Source organism: Capsicum annuum, chromosome 12, assembly GCF_002878395.1.
Source record: "Capsicum annuum cultivar UCD-10X-F1 chromosome 12, UCD10Xv1.1, whole genome shotgun sequence".
NCBI classification, from domain to species: Eukaryota; Viridiplantae; Streptophyta; class Magnoliopsida; order Solanales; family Solanaceae; genus Capsicum; species Capsicum annuum.
This window is the reverse complement of record NC_061122.1, coordinates 230983252-230999650: the sequence shown is the minus strand read 5'-3', so window position 1 is coordinate 230999650 and position 16399 is coordinate 230983252. Positions and strand designations below refer to the sequence as shown.

Here is a 16399-nt window from a genome sequence, read left to right as displayed (position 1 = left end):
TTATAACATTAAAAAAAATATACTTTCTAGATTTCATATTTTAAATATTTAAGGAAGAGTTTTATGTATATTAGGATTTATAAACCACATGTATAGTTCACCTAGAAGAACATGAACTCTTGTGGTATGAAACTCTTATTATAGTTCTTTTTTTAATTATGACTTTCTAATAATCATATTATTGAAGAAGAAATAAGAATTAGAAAAAAAAAAAAAAGCATGGCTGCTATTGTTTCAGGTAACTTTTTTTTTTTTTAGTTTTTAATATGTTGTTCTAAGTTTCGAGCGCAATTAATTACATTATACTTTAATGTCAAATGAGTTAGGATTAACTATATGAATTCTTTTCGGGGTGCATTGTTCGAGGGAGGATTTGGAGTCGAGTTCTGAATTCCACTCGGTGGGACACGGTGGATAAATTTAAAATCCTTTATGTATATTAGAAGTTGAATTTTCTTAAATTTTTCGTTTGTTTACCTTTTTTATATTTTTGAATTCTCTTAAATTCTTCGCCTGTTTACCTTTTATATTTTTGAATTTCCTCGATGAAATCCCAGCCCTAATCGACCACCGATTGTTGGAATGTGGTAGACAAGATCAAAATCGTCTATGTCTATGGTTGAAGTTGAATTTTCTTGAATTCTTCGCTTATTCACTTTGTTTTATAATTTTGAATCCCCTTAGTAAAAAAATTTGTTCTAGTCAGCGATCGATTGTTTATCAGAATTGATTGATAAATTAGTGGATATTTTAATAAGGAACAACATAACGAAAATCATTTTTTATGTGGTTTTAAGGAAATAATAATAATAATAATTAAAAAAAAAAAAAATCTTGGAAAGCACTGTGCGATTAATAAGAAATTCTCTTTGTTGTTTGGGGTATTTTTTTATTTTATTTTTTTTGTTTCATGTTCAATGATCGTATGGGATTAAGATAGAATGCTAGTAGATATATAGCACAACATTGTATTGTTATTGTTATTGACATTATTAAGTTTGAAAATGTATGTTTAATTTGTGCTCAATGTTACAATTTGTTGGTGGTAAATGATTTATCTTACAACCTGACACTCCAATTTTGAGAATGCACATCTAGACACTTCAACTCATCTCCATTGTATCTCATGAGCAATTGCCACTTACGTGGCACCTAAACTTTGGACGTATTTAGATGATTGTTTTGTAAGTTAGAGTGTGTTTGATTGACACGGTGGAGACGAGCTGAGTGGAGTCTAGATAATTATTTTATAAGTTGAAGTGACAGAGGCCAAGTTTAAGTGTCTGTATATCCATCTATCTATATATATATATTGTCTATGTAATTTTGGTTGCATTATCTGTTATTTTATTTTGGTATTTTATTATCTTCTTGTTGTTTACATTTGTTGCTATTGTCTCTTTTTCACTATTTAATCAACCAATGATCTTTCCGAAACAATCTCTCTACCTTCTCAATAGTGGTGGAGCCACGATTTTCACTGAGGGATTTAGAGATATATATACAAACTAGTCGAAGGGGTTCAATATTTACTATATATGGATAAAGAAAACTTTTAACTATTTAAAAATAGTATAATTTTTCATCGAAGAGGGTTCAGATGAACCGCTGGAGTAAAGGCCACTGCTTCTCAAATGTAAGGGTAAGGTCTGCGTGCACTATACCCTCCCTAACTCCACTTGTCGGAACACTAGGCTGCAATATTTTCTGTTTGAGATATGATGACAAGCTATGTTGCTTCGGACTCTTCAAAAATGTCAACCGGCACGTGTCGGATTCTCCTAGAGTAATGCATTTTTCGAGAACCTGACACTGTGCGGCATCAAAAGTGAAGAGTCCGAGCAACTTAGATGACGAGTAAATACTGACTTGTGGTATTTTCTTTGCAGGTGAGAGCAAAAAATCTGCCACTACTTTCAAATTCCCACATTTTGATGTTGTATCAGATGAATCAGATCACTATTACGTCAAATCGAACCAATCCAGCAAGGACAAAAAATGCTTCATTGATACGAACACTTCTGCATACAGAACGATAATGAAAGAATGGAAAATCCTGGAGAAACAGCTCCCTGAATCCATCTATGTTCGAACTTATGAGTCACGAATGGATCTTCTTCGCGCTGTCATTGTTGGTGCTGCCAGTACTCCATATCATGACGGACTCTTCTTCTTTGACATTGTCTTTCCTTCAGATTATCCGAACCAACCTCCCAAAGTTCGTTATCTGTCGCGTGGATATCATATGAATCCTAATCTTTATACTAATGGATATGTTTGCTTGAGCCTCGTTAACACTTGGAGTGGAACCTGGGTCGAAAGATGGACTCCACGAAAGTCTACAATTCTTCAACTACTCGTTTCAATACAGGGTTTAGTCCTCAACGCTCGCCCTTACTTCAACGAGCCTGGACGTGGAAAACACATCAAAGATGAACGTTGGGTGAAGGCCTCTTTAGCTTACAACGAGGAAGTGTTCATTTTGACATGTAAAACGATGCTTAGTTATATTCGTACACCTCCAAAGAACTTCGAGGGCTTTGTTTATCAGTACTTTCGCGAGCGTGGTGAGTTCATATTGTCAGCTGTTAATGCATATGGTCATGGAAATGCAACTGCAGGTCACTATCAAGTAAATCACCCACCATCATCTCGTGTTCACAACTCCGCTCAGTTTCAGAAGAATTCGAAGAAAATGCTTGTGGAGTTGCGAAATGCTTTCAAGAAATTGAACAACAGTTGTCCTAAATTGAACAACAGTAGTCCTAAGTCTAAAGTAGTAGAGGAAAACAAGCCGAAAAGTGGATTGCTTCACAATATAATTGGCTTTTTCAAGTTTATTTTTGGATTGAGAGATCAGAAAGTATTGAAGGGGAGCGACGGAGTAACCGGTAAAGTTGCTGTCATGTGACCGGGAGGTCACGGATTCAAACCGTGGAAACAGCCTATTGCAGAAATACAAGGTAAGGCTGCGTACAAACCCTGAACCCAGTGCATAGGGGGCGTTTTAGTGCACCAGGCTTCCCTTTTAGATCAGTACGTATTACATTTCAATATATTAGGAACAATTTGCACCACATTGAACTCGAGATTTTCGTTGTTATTTGGTAGATTGTTCGTTTTTACGAAGCTGAATTTGTGGTACTTTTCTAGTTATTGTGACTCAGCTCTTTCCCAGACCTTGCGTATAGCGAGAACTTATTACAGCGAACTTCCCTTTTAATTGTACTTAAGAATGTTTGCTTATTTGAAGGGAACCTTGGAGTAACTAGTAAAGTTGCTGCCATGTGATCAGGCAATCACAAGTTCAAGCCTTGGAAACAGCCTCTAGCAGAAATGCAAGGTAAGGCTGCGTACGATACACCCTTGTGATGGGCCCTTCCCCGAACACCGTGCATAGCGGTAGCTTTAGTACACCGAACTGCCTTTTTTTAATGTTTGCTTATAGCATATATCGAAATCAGTACTGCTTGATTTGTCTTTCTTGAAATTGAAAACATCGATTATCATCGATAACACCAAAGTTTGTATAATAATAATAATCATACTATAGAATATAAAAATCCTATCATATAATAAACTCAAAATTGTTACCAATACTTTGAAATTGACTCACACAAAGAACACAAAACAATTAGTATGCAAGAACAAAACGAACAAGATTTTGTTACACTTGATGATTGGGATTTCGATGTTGAAGAGGAAACAACAAATGTTGTTTACGTTAAAGAAACAATAGATGATAACAAGAAAGCGAGGAGTTCATCGATTCCTTCACTCAACATTCTGAAAGACTTTGGAAATGGATTTCGAAAACTGAAGGGACAAAAGATCAATGTTCACACTAGTGAAAGCGCGTATGCGCCAAGGGTTTGTAAATTATCAACAGATGAAATTCTTCGTCTAGGTGGACAAAAGTTCATTCAATCCACTGAATCATCAGTTTCTGGACTTGATCATCCATTTGGTGGCGCGTTGTTTAGCCTTCGTGATGAAGATTATTCTAGAAGTGTGGAACTCGTTGAGCGCCTTCTTGCTTCAGCAGAGAAAGTGGAGGAGAAGTTGTTTGATCGCGCGATCAACCTTTTAAATGAATGTGAAAAGTTGAGTTCCAAATCGGGTAACCCTGTGGAGAGGTTGGTGTACTATTTCTCTGGTGCTCTACGTGAGCGAGTTGATAGAGAAACCGGTAAAGAAAGCACAAAAAGTGTAGGTTTACATGACATGCAAGATCTTCAGAACGCGTTAAGAGGTATAAACGCGTGCACTATTGCAGTTCAGGACATGCCTATTTGTCAAGTAGTAAAGTTTGCTGGAATTCAAGCTATCGTGGAGAACATAGGGAACGCGAAAAAGGTTCATATAATTGATCTCGAGATCAAAATGGGAGTCCAATGGACGATCCTAATGCAAGCATTAACAACTCATCCCAAAAACTCTCAAAATCATCTCGAGTATCTCAAGATAACTGCATTATTATCAGGTGTTGATCAATCGAGGACTAATGTTGAGGAGACGGGTAAAAGACTCATGAGCTTTGCTGAGTCCTTCCACATCGCGTTGTGTTTCAAGATTGTGGAGGTAGAAGATGTCGCGGATCTCAAGAGAGAAGATCTAGACATCGATCCTGATGAAGTCATTGCAGTTTACTCGCAGTATTTCATGTCAAACTTGTTAACACAACAGGAAAAACTCGATTCCTTGATTGGATTTATCGGGGGCTTGAACCCTCGTATAATGATTGTTGCAGAGGTCGAGGCAAATCTAAATTCTCCGGTTTTTGCTAACCGGTTCATTGAAGCGCTGTTCTATCACGGTGCTTTCTTTGATTTGTTCGAAGACTGTATGAAAAATGACGAGTCAACAAGGATGGCAATGGAATCGGAGGTAATGTGGCACGGTATAAGGAACATTATCGCGGTTGAGGGGGAGGAAAGGCGTATAAGGCATGTATCGATCCAGTTATGGAGGGAGTATTTTAAGCGATTCGGAATGGTGGAAATTAGAATGAGTAATTCGTCGCTGTACCAAGCGAAAGTCGTGGTAGACAAATTTAGTGGTGGGAACTCTTTCACGCTTCAAATGAATGAAAATTATCTCGCGATTGGTTGGAAAGGGATTCCTTTGAATTCACTCTCCGCGTGGAAATTCCGTAAAAGAAACCCTTTTCACGGAGTCTACCTCACTCTTTAACATGAAAGCGGCAGCCTGGTGCACAAAAGACATTACACGCTTTTTACAGAGTCTACCTCACTTTTTAACACTAAAAAGCGACAGTCTGACGCACAAAAAATTGTGCATTCAAAGCAGGGTCAGGAAAGGGTCGCACTTCAAAGGATGTGATGCAACCAATCTATGCTGACACAAGTATCAGTAGGGTTGATTCTACAGCTCGAACTCGTGATCTAGCTGTTACACATAAATCAGTATCTGATATTTATATTGAAACTTGGTTATATCTGAGTTATGGTAGTTCATAATTGAACCTTGGGCTACTAGATAAGACTCAATTAAATGACGAATTAGAAGGTGACACGTTTTAATATACATTATGTGTTATTTCATTTTCAAAGAAAGAAACATCACCAATCAATTAGACTTTCAATCAATCTTAGCATAATTAATTGCATGGCTATTGAGTGATCGAAATCATTCATTTTCTCCTAATAGATCTCATGCAGAGCGAATATAAATTAATCGAGTCAGTACATTTTAATTGCTTCACCAAAAAAATTGAAATTCACGTTTTCCTCTCTTGTTTTTTTTTTTTTTCTTTTGAATTCTAAACTTAATAAATACTTCCCTTTACTTTTTCTATAATTGTAGTTTAGAATTCATAAACTAACAATTATAATTCCACCCTTTGATGGTTAGACGATTTGGATTTTTTTTTTTTTTTTACCTAGTTTGAGTTTTTTTCTTGAGTAAAAGATTCTTCTAAAACAGTTTTTCTATCTTCACAAAATAGAAATAATACCTACGAAATAGAAATAACATATATATACACTCTACTCTTCTCAAACTCTATTTGTGAAATTATTTCAAGACAGCTCTCTATATTCACGAAACAGAAATAACGCATACGTACACACTCTATTTTTCTCAAATTCTACTTGTGAAATTATACTGAACATATTACTGTAATATGTCAGTTATAAAAGCACTAGTGGAGTCTTAAAAAACACTAGGTGATTCTTACATTTGTCCTTATTTTGATGAATAGAGTTACATAGTATTCAGTGGCGGAGTCAAGATTTTCATTGAGGAAATTCAGAAGTATACATATGAACAAGTCAAAGGAGATTCAACATCTACTATATATGCATAAAATATTTTTAACCATCTAAAAATAATATAAAAACAGTATAATTTTCCATCGAAGGGAGTTCGGATGAAACCCTTGAAGCAAAAAGTGTCTCCGCCACTAATAGTATCTGCTGTTAATGAAACTCCATAGGCCAAGATCTGCTTTTATTATATGGTCAATAGTGATCTACTTTAATAAATCATGAAGGTGACAGATATCCGATTAAATTAATCGCGATAATGCTTGCGAAACTGACACGTACACCACGATTATAAAAAAGAAAAAGCACTATCTAGCTAGTGGAGTCTAGACTTTTCCTATAGAAGAGGACAACATATATATATATATATTGGATAAGATTGTTACACTTGTACAAATATCTCATGATATATCTTTTCTCATAATTAAGAGGGTTCATAGTTCATTACACATGTCACTAATTTGTGAACACACATCACTATCATATCATACAGCAACACACACATAACAAATAACATCATAATAAATTTCTGACAATAGCTCTACCAACATCAGAAAGATCATGAACAGCAACATTTAATTTAGTAAGTGGTGAGTATTTATTTGTAGTAGCTTTGAAATAACCTTCACATTCTTGTGCATCACCAGATGAACCTACCATTCCATCTTCTGCAAATTTTGGATCACCTTTTGTTAATGCTTCTATTGCTTCTGGCATACTTGCTGTTAGAATTACCTGTTTGAAAAATCAAAAACATATGTTTATATTTGGAAAAAAATTAATTTTGTATTTTATAGTCACATCATGCAGTTATATACATATGCTATCAAATTTGAAATGATCAAAAGTTTGAAGTTGAATTATTTCAACTATAAAAATGAATCTTTTCTTTTCTAAAAGAACTACTAATAATAAGAAGGCATAATACATAAACGAAATAAGCATTCAGTACTCTTGAATGATGAATTATGATCAAAGTTGTTGTGCTACGACATACTTCAACTTCACACAACTTCACACGCGTTTTTTATTCCTAAATTCAATTATAGTATATTTTTGTCATCTTTTTATTCTGACGTGGAACTTTTATAACATAAAATGAAGCTAACATCGTCAAAGGTGTCACATCAGTCAGCTGACAAAAAGATGTCACACCAACTAAAAGGGATAACAAAAATATCCTAAAATTTAATTCAAGGGTAGTAGAATTTTATGAAGTTAGAGTGTATCGTAACAAATTTGATCATGTTCAAGGATGCCACGTCAGTTGAAAAAGTTGACAAAAAGTGTCACGTCAAAAGATTGACAAAAAGTATCATGTCAACTAAAAAACTAATAAAAATATATTAAAATTTAGTTCAGAAATAATAGAACCCTCGAAAAGTTAGAGTGTGTCATAGCAAATTTAATTTGATCATAGTTCAGGGGTACTAAATGATTTACTCTACATAAACATACTTTTATACAAAGTATAAAAAAGTATGCTCTCTAATTTTGAGTATAGATTTCTGGACGTTTCAGTTCGTTTCTACTGTGCCAACTGAACACCTCAACTTACAAAACGAACATCTAAACACCTCTAACATTTATATGTCACGTCGTGTCTCGACACAGTGAGAACTGAAGTGTTTACTTGTTTGCTGAGACTGAATGTAAGTGTCTATTTAGAACATAATTTAACATTACCTTATATGAAAAGGCACAATTTTTCAAGGGAAGTTTCCAAGCTTGAGGGGGATTAGATCTTCTAAGTTTAGAAATAGTAATAGCAGCTTCATAAGCTTTTGATTTAATAGCATCCACCATTATTAATGCCAATGTTGTTATGTCTCCATTTCCACTTCTTTTGTCTGAAACCAAAGTCTTCACACATAGTTCATAATTTGGTGTGTTCTTACATGTTGTTTCTACTAGGTTATTGCTCCCTTTTGTTTCTAGCAATATAGATAGAAACATCATTAGGAATATCAAAACTTTCATTTTGGAAGTTTGGGAAAGTGAGAAGTGAATGTGAGTTTTGTGGTTGGGAGTGTGTGTTTTGTGTGTTGTGTGGTGTGTGTGTGTGTGTTTTATATATAGATGGATGGATGAATTCAATTGTGTGATGATCTCTTTTTGTGTGTTTTTGGTGGGGCTTGTTTGGAGGGGAGATAGAGCTTCTAAAGATGCCACACTTATGCTTTATGAATTTTAGGTGTTGAATCACTCTAAGGCATGATCGAGTGGTTGGGAGGTAGATTTTCTATGTGGGACATCTGAAATAGGATTCAGCCTTCATTCGTCGTTTAGTTATGAACTCGTCGAATAGGATTTGTCTATGTGAGATACCTGAAATAGAATTTAACTTTAGCCTGTCGTTCAGTTATGAGCTTGTCGTATGGAATTTATCTATGTGGGATACCTGGAATAGAATTCAACCTCTGTCCGTCGTTCATGTCGTATGAGATTTGTTTATGTGGGCTACCTGAAATAGAATTCAACCTTCGTCCGCGGTTAAGTTATGAGCTTGTCGTATGGGATTTATCTAGGGCGGTTTATGAGTGATTTGCAAGTTATTACATAGTGATCAAGTTAGAGGTTGTAACAGAGACTGTGGTTCTCTGGAGTTCCAAAACAAAAAAGCTTTTCAGTGTGGTTTGCCGTGGTAGAGTCAAAACTTTTATTAAGGAATTTAAAAATACGAAAAAATAAATATGTTAAGGAATTAAGAGGATTCAACATTTTTTTTTGGTTTTTTTCGATACCTTCACTGGAGCCCCGACTAATCTGAGATGCGCACTGCAGGACCCATTCTGGAGGTGGCGCTCCCAATAGGATTTTCTCTGGGGATTCAACATTTACTATATATATATTCACATAAATATCATCAAATACTGTCTTCGTCTCAAAATAAATGTCATTTTAGTAAAAAAAAAAAATTATCCCAAAATGAATATCACGTTAGAAATTCAAGATAAATATACGACCTTAGTCTTGAATTGATCTTCGATATATCAACCCCTTCACACTTCGATTCAATCAATTGATCAACCAAAGAGAATATTAATTATTTCCAACTATATCTTTATATTAGAGAATTTATTATTTCTTTTTAATAGTGCTCAATTCTTAAAAGTTAAATACCAATCATGATGATTTTAATCATGAATGATTCAATTCCTAACTAACAACCAAACAAGCCTTAGATCATTAAATCATACTTCTCTATATTATTATGATAAGACTTTGGAACTAACAAAATGTACATAAACCAAAAAAAAATTATTGGCCCCCAACTATTTTACACAAAGAAAAAGACAAGCATATTTGCATTTATTTTATATAAAAAAAAAATATTAGTATGGAAATGCTATAACACTCTCTTGATCCTCCATTCGAATCGATGAGGGCGAGTCAAACAGGACTGACAGATTTTTAAATTAATAATATCGAGATGTATATATATCGTATTTCAAGTATATTTACATTAAAATAAATATCTTTATATATAAAAAAAAATCAGTTAAGTTTATGTATATGTGTGCTTTTAGGTTTAATAGAAAATTCTATTTCATTTGTTTTTTTTGGTTGTTATAGTTTTCTTTTTAAGAATGTAACGATATAAATTTTGATTAATATTTTATAATGTAGGTCTTCATCATCTTAATATGAGAAAAATTGTAATTTATAGCACTTGTCGTATAGCTTTTGAATATCTAAATTTTAATTTTAAAATATTAAATTAATTTAATTTGATTAATTTTTAATTTAATTTAATTCAATTTAATTTTAAAAATTAATCAAATTAACTCTCAAAAAGCGAAATGTGACAACTAAAACGTACCAGAGGGAGTATTGAGTTATTAGCAAAATGTGTTTAAAATTACTTCTTTGTTACAAATGAAATTCTAAGTGAGATATTTTAGTGTTTTTATTTTTTGTTAATCCTAGAGAATAAATTTCTAAATCCTCTTGTAACAATAGCTAGAAACTTAATATAGAAACGTAAATACAATTTTAATTGTATTAATTAATAGTAATTAATTAACATCCATAATAATTGCTAGAGATAATGGTTCCTTTCATTATCCTCATGAAAGTGGAATGTATCACTTTTTATTATGCCTTTCTCTTATCTCTTCCTTTTTGTGTTTTGATTCTTTGGTTGTATGATTGATTTAGTGGCGGAGTTAGAATGTCAGTTACGGATTTAATTTAATCAGCAATTTTGATATATATTAAACATAGATTCTGCTGTAGTGATGAAACTATTCCACCCTTAACCAAATGTCTCGAGTTCGAGCCTTGGGTATGGAGAAAATCATGTTGGGAGTGTCACCTCCAGAATGGGCCCCGCAGTGCGCGATCTGAATTAGTCGGGGCTCCAATGTGAGTACCGAACAACCCCCCTCCCCCCCAACAAAAAAAAAATATGCATGGAAGTGTGGTTCGGTACACTAAAGCTCTCGACTCAGAGGTAAAGTTAGGATTTGAAGTCTGTGGATTTTAAATTTAGGTGGGAAAAAAAATGTTGCTAATGGATTTCGAAACCACAATCACAAGGGATAAAAAGCTCTATCGAACGTGCTCGTGCGGCTGAGTTGCAAGCATCTCTTGTGTTGTGGGTTCGCACGCAATTAATATATATGTTTCTTCTTGATTTTTCAGTATAAATATAGACTCCACTCAAAAGCTATTGGGTTCATCCGAACCCCTGTATAACACTGTAGCTTTACTTCTGGTTGTCGTTATGTGCGAGATTCAGGATAGAGCCAAATTCCACAAAAGCTTATTGTATCTTTGTATTTTTATAAAAGGTTGTTTCTATATATGAGCCCGTAAACTCCACGTCATATGGCAACACAACTTTACCAATAACTTTAAATTTTCATGATTTCGTGAACTCCAAATCGCATGACGACGACTTTATCAATAATTTTAAAAAACTAGAATTTTAAATTCATAAACTTTAAATTTTGAGTTCACTTCGAATAATGATTGCTCTTTCTTACTTGTTTGATTGGATGATATTATCAGATAATTGAGTGATGCAATATACGTCTAGTGGTTGATAAAGTTGCATAACATTATTCGTCATGATGATTTCAAGTTTACGTGAATTAAAACTGTATTTTTGATAATCTTAGTGTCTACGTGGCATATATGCGTGCCTACATAAATTTTCAGCGTGTTGATTCACGCAGTGTGCCTTTGTGAACCTTCAGCGTGTTGATTCAAGCAGTGTGCCATGTAGGCACTAAGGTTACCAAAAATATGATTTTAATTAATCAAAGGGGTAATAGGACTCCCTAAGTTGGAGTGTGTCTCAACAAATTCGTTTATAGTTCTGGGTGAAAACAATGTATTTTCTTTATTTTAAATACACATACATTATATATTATATATTTATTAATTATTTTTAGGCATAATACATAAATATGACCCTAAACTTGACACCAAATTATAACATTGAACTTAAACTTTGACAATGCACAAGTAGGTCATTTAACTATACAAAACCACTCCAATTTTGCAACTTACATGCATGTACCTCACTTGCGCCTACGTGGATTAATCATTCACTCAGATGCTGCCACCTAATAAAAAAGATACATTATAACTTTGACCTTTAACTTTGCCAACGCACAAATAGGCCCTTTAACTATACAAAAGCTGAACAAAAAAACCCTTCAAATCTAACTCCGACGCGCGTAATTTTAAGTGTATACACACATTTTACCACGTAGGATTGGAGTGTTTATTTGTTCAGGTTTTGTATAGTTAAATGACCTATTTATGCACTATCAAAGTTTAAGATCAATGTTATAATTTAATATTAAATTTAGAGTCATATTTATGTATTATACCTTATTTTTAATTTAAACAATTGGACAAATAGTTGTTTAGGTTAAAAGTTCCTCCATTCAAAAAAAAAAAAAAAAAAAAAACATTCATTTTAACCTTCGTCATGTCATTTCATGATCTTATTTTACTTTCACAATATCATTACATTAAGATTTAAGTTTTGTGCACTGTCAGCGTATAAAATATTTTATATTATCAAGTAAACTTGACTTGCTATTGCAGGTTACCTAACTTTTTTTTTTTAAATTTTTATGTGAATAATTGAATAACCTGCAATAACAGATTAAGTTAACTGATAGTATAAAATATTTTATACACTGACAATGCACAAAACTTAAACTCTTCCATTATCTTGATGTTGTGGCCCATTTATTTCGAGTTAAAAGCTTTCTCCACTATGAATACTTTTTTGACATTTTTGCACTATATCTTTTCTATCTACCTATTATTCTATTAGTAATAATAATTAATTTAGGGTTTTATCCAAGTTTAAAATATATTAATTCCTTCCTTTTTAATCAGAAGTATCGAATTTGAATTTATAAGAATATACAAAAAATTATTGAGAGTTTCACCTCCTACTACAAGCTTTGTATATCCGATGTATTTTTACACAATAATGGAGTTTGGGAAGGATAAAATGTACGATGTATGCAATCTGTATCACTACCTCAGAGATGAGATAAAGAGGTTGCTTTCGATAGACCATCGGCTCAAAGACAAATATATTTCGTGTATTCCCATAAAGTAAAGTTTGAAGAGTATAGAATGTACGGCATACGCAGTCTGTATCACTACCTCAATGATGATCGAGGTAGAGAGATTGTTTTCGATAGATCCTCGGCTCAAAGACAATTAGACAAAATATAATCCAAAAAAGATTTAAAAGAGGTACAAAAGACAATAAGGAGTAACACAATAATAGATAATAATTGAATAATACCACCATAAAATAATGCTACAAATGACTTACTCAAAATAACGTATATCAACAAGAATTTAAGAATAAAAAACTCCAAAATTAGTACTACAACTTTAATATAAATATCGAATATCGGGTAAAAAAATTTCAAAAATAGGATGCAAGTGCAAAATCCACCAATGTAAAACTAGTGTCCTTTTCATGATTAGAAAACGTAAAAATATTATTATTGTAACAAATAAATACTAACAAAAATCTGTTTTCTTTACCCCACACCCCATGTGATGATGGCTGCCCAATTTGTCTAAAAGTGGACATTGATTTTGTTTTTATATAAAAAATAAATTTAATATTTGCATGAACTTCCAAAAATTAAAAAACTAACTCAAATCAATGAAGGATAAAAAGGATAGTTCGATGCACAATACATTTCACAAAAATTTTAAAAAAGTTATGGTGCACAAATCAAGGAAACATCGAGAATCAAAATTTGTGATTATTAATTTTTAAAATTTAAAGTCAAAAAATAAATTCATGAAATTCATTTTATTCAAATTTAATTTTCATCTCATAAATTAAAAAAAAAATCAATAAAATTATAGTTAAAATGAACTATTTCACCTTATATATTAATTTTTTGAGCGAAGCTCTTATGTTTGATTTATAATATTGATATTTAGAATCAGGTGGATCAATATTCGATACTATCAATGATGGTTCAGTGTATAAAACATCTCGTATTTACATAGTTAAGAGAAGGTTCGATACTATCAATGATATTTCAGCGTATAAAACATCTCGTATTTACGTAGTTAAGCAAAGGTTCGATACTATCAATGATAGTTCAATGTATAAAACATCCCGTATTTACGTAGTTAAGAGAAGGTTCGATACTGTCAATGATAGTTCAGGGTATAAAATATCTCGTGTGTACGTGCTTAAGAGAAGGTTCAATACTATTAATGATAGTTCAGCGTATAAAACATCTCGTGTTTACGTATAAAACAAAAGGTGCTATTTTAAAAAATGCTTTTGAGAAGAAACTATTTTTTTTAACTTATGAAAAACTTCTTCTGCTACTCCCCAGAAGCAATGACGGACCTATGTATACCTTTGGTGTGCTCTGACACCCATTTAACTCGACACAGATTAGGTATAATTATAAAAGTTGGTAAATGAGTTAAAAAAATTACCCAGAAAATCAAAAATATCGTTGGGTGCTTTGATTTTCATGAGAACCTTAAAACTTTGCGCGTCAATATATATTCGAACCTCCCTGAGACACTGACAACCCTTAAACGCTGGATCCGTCACTCCAAGAAGCACTTATTTTCATCAAAAGGTGTGGCAAAAACTTTAATAATAATAACGTTCATTGGTCATTTTTCGACTTCATCTATAGAAATTAATCATTATTATGGAGTTTCAAGTTCTACAAGTGAAATTCCACTATAGAATCTTGACGTTAACATGTGAAATTTAAAATTTCACAATAATAAATTTTTTGTTTTGCAATTACAAAAAAAAAAGAAAAAGAAAGTAGTATCTAAGTTTTTTGTTTTTCATGAGTCCTTAAAAGTCCAATGGGCCAAAAGTATGAATATTCATGAATTGTGGGCTTTAGTTTTATTGGGCTGTAAATTGTTAGTGGGCTTCAACTTACATGGCCCACTACACTTATTCTGGGCCAGTCAATGGTCCAAACGTATGAGATTCTTGTTCTTTGACCATAAAAAGAGCAGCTCAGTGCACTAAAGCTCCCGCTATGAGCAGGATCCGAGGAAGGTATACACAGTCTTACTTTACATTTCTGCTAGAGTTTGTTTCCAAGACTTGTACTCGTGACCTTCTGATCATACGACAACGACTTTACCGGTTACTCCAAGGCTCTCTCTTCAAATTCTTGTTCTTTGACAAATGATGAAATATCATGTCGAAGTGCACGAATACCCGATTTTGGGACCACCATTTGATGTATCCACTTACGAGTAACTTTACGTTTACGATGTTAGTTCAAATACACACGACTAAATTCAATCATTTTTGCATGAATTTCATATACATATAACTGATCAATTTAAGATATTTTTATCTGAATTCGCTTTAAGTTAGGCTTCTGATATCATATGTCAGAAGTTATTCCGTAATGGATAGAGGTATAATTTTTTTAAAAATAAAATAATATTAAATATCGATGTCCAAATAAAATATCTACCTTGATGGAGCATTATATTATTTACATTAGTTTTAAACAAAGATAAGAATATGCTTCTACTTTTTTTAATATATATAATTTTTAATCTTATTCTCACATCATCTTTTCTTTTTTATGAGATAGTGGATTACAGAATATCATTCATCTTTAGTGAAAATGACAAAAATAGTTTTACTTTTTCTTTTAGCTTTTCATATTATACATAACATTAAAGCATCATACCATAATTACTAAATAAAATATCTAAAGACACAATCATTAAAATGAATTTATTTAGTCTAATAAAACTAGATACAAATCATATTTAGCTAACTTTCACTTTATATAAAGTCTTAAAGGAATAGTTATAAAAAATAAAGGCACTTGTATTAAATCTCAAAAGGCATTATTCTCCCAACTATTCCAATATAACTTTTTTTATCATGTTGTTGTCTCAGCTCGTATGCACTTTGATTATTTTACTCAATAACTATAATAATAATAATAATATATTCAGTATTTTGAATTAAAAAGATATATATTTAGTATACTCGTATAAAGCGGGATCTAATCTGAAGAAGGTAAAGTGTACGCAGCCGACAGTCAGTACCACTACCTCAAAGGTGAGGTAAAGAGGTTGTTTTCAATAGACCCTCGACTCTTGATAGAATACAATCTATAAAAAGATATAATAAAAGTACAAAAGACACTAGGGAGTAACAGAATGATATATACCACTACAAAATAATACTGCAAGTGATCTACCCGAAACAATATTTATCAACAGAAATAAAATACAAGCGCAACACTACGACTACTAATAAGTTGAACACTCGTACCTACCTCCTAACCTTCTATCCCAATTCACGTTCCCCACAGCTTCCTATCTATAATATGAATGTAAGTTAAGGTTAGATATTAATCTTAATTAACTTGTTATTATATTTAGAGAAGATAGGTGTACATCTTTCTAGATCTTAGTAGGCTTAATTAAAATTATCTTTGGGAGATTATATTACAAAGTTGAAATGACAAACACAAATAGACAAGTTCAAAGTTATCTTTGAAGAAAATAAGATGAAAATATGTTTAATTATGTCTTGATGACAAGTATATATATATGTGCTTACATAATTTTTGTTGATAGATTAG

The 16399-nt window shown here is 32.5% G+C and overlaps 3 protein-coding genes across 3 annotated transcripts; 2 read left to right on the top strand and 1 right to left on the bottom strand.

Annotated features, from left to right (window-relative positions):
* The first annotated feature begins 106 nt into the window (after positions 1-106).
* Positions 107-3156, top strand: LOC107849973 (putative ubiquitin-conjugating enzyme E2 38). The gene is made up of 2 exons (XM_016694475.2): positions 107-238; positions 1890-3156. Exons 1-2 carry the CDS (start codon positions 220-222, stop codon positions 2909-2911), a joined length of 1041 nt encoding a protein of 346 aa, XP_016549961.2. The 5' UTR covers positions 107-219; the 3' UTR covers positions 2912-3156.
* Positions 3157-3639: 483 nt separating this feature from the next.
* LOC107848809 (DELLA protein RGL1-like) lies at positions 3640-5193 on the top strand. Its single transcript, XM_016693545.2, has one exon. The coding sequence runs from the start codon at positions 3640-3642 to the stop codon at positions 5191-5193; it is 1554 nt and encodes a 517-aa protein (XP_016549031.2).
* Positions 5194-6619: 1426 nt separating this feature from the next.
* Positions 6620-8496, bottom strand: LOC107851125 (cell wall / vacuolar inhibitor of fructosidase 1). Its single transcript, XM_016696043.2, has 2 exons — positions 7974-8496; positions 6620-7022 (listed from the first exon to the last, which is right to left on the bottom strand). Exons 1-2 carry the CDS (start codon positions 8265-8267, stop codon positions 6804-6806), a joined length of 513 nt encoding a protein of 170 aa, XP_016551529.1. The 5' UTR covers positions 8268-8496; the 3' UTR covers positions 6620-6803.
* Positions 8497-16399: the final 7903 nt, after the last annotated feature.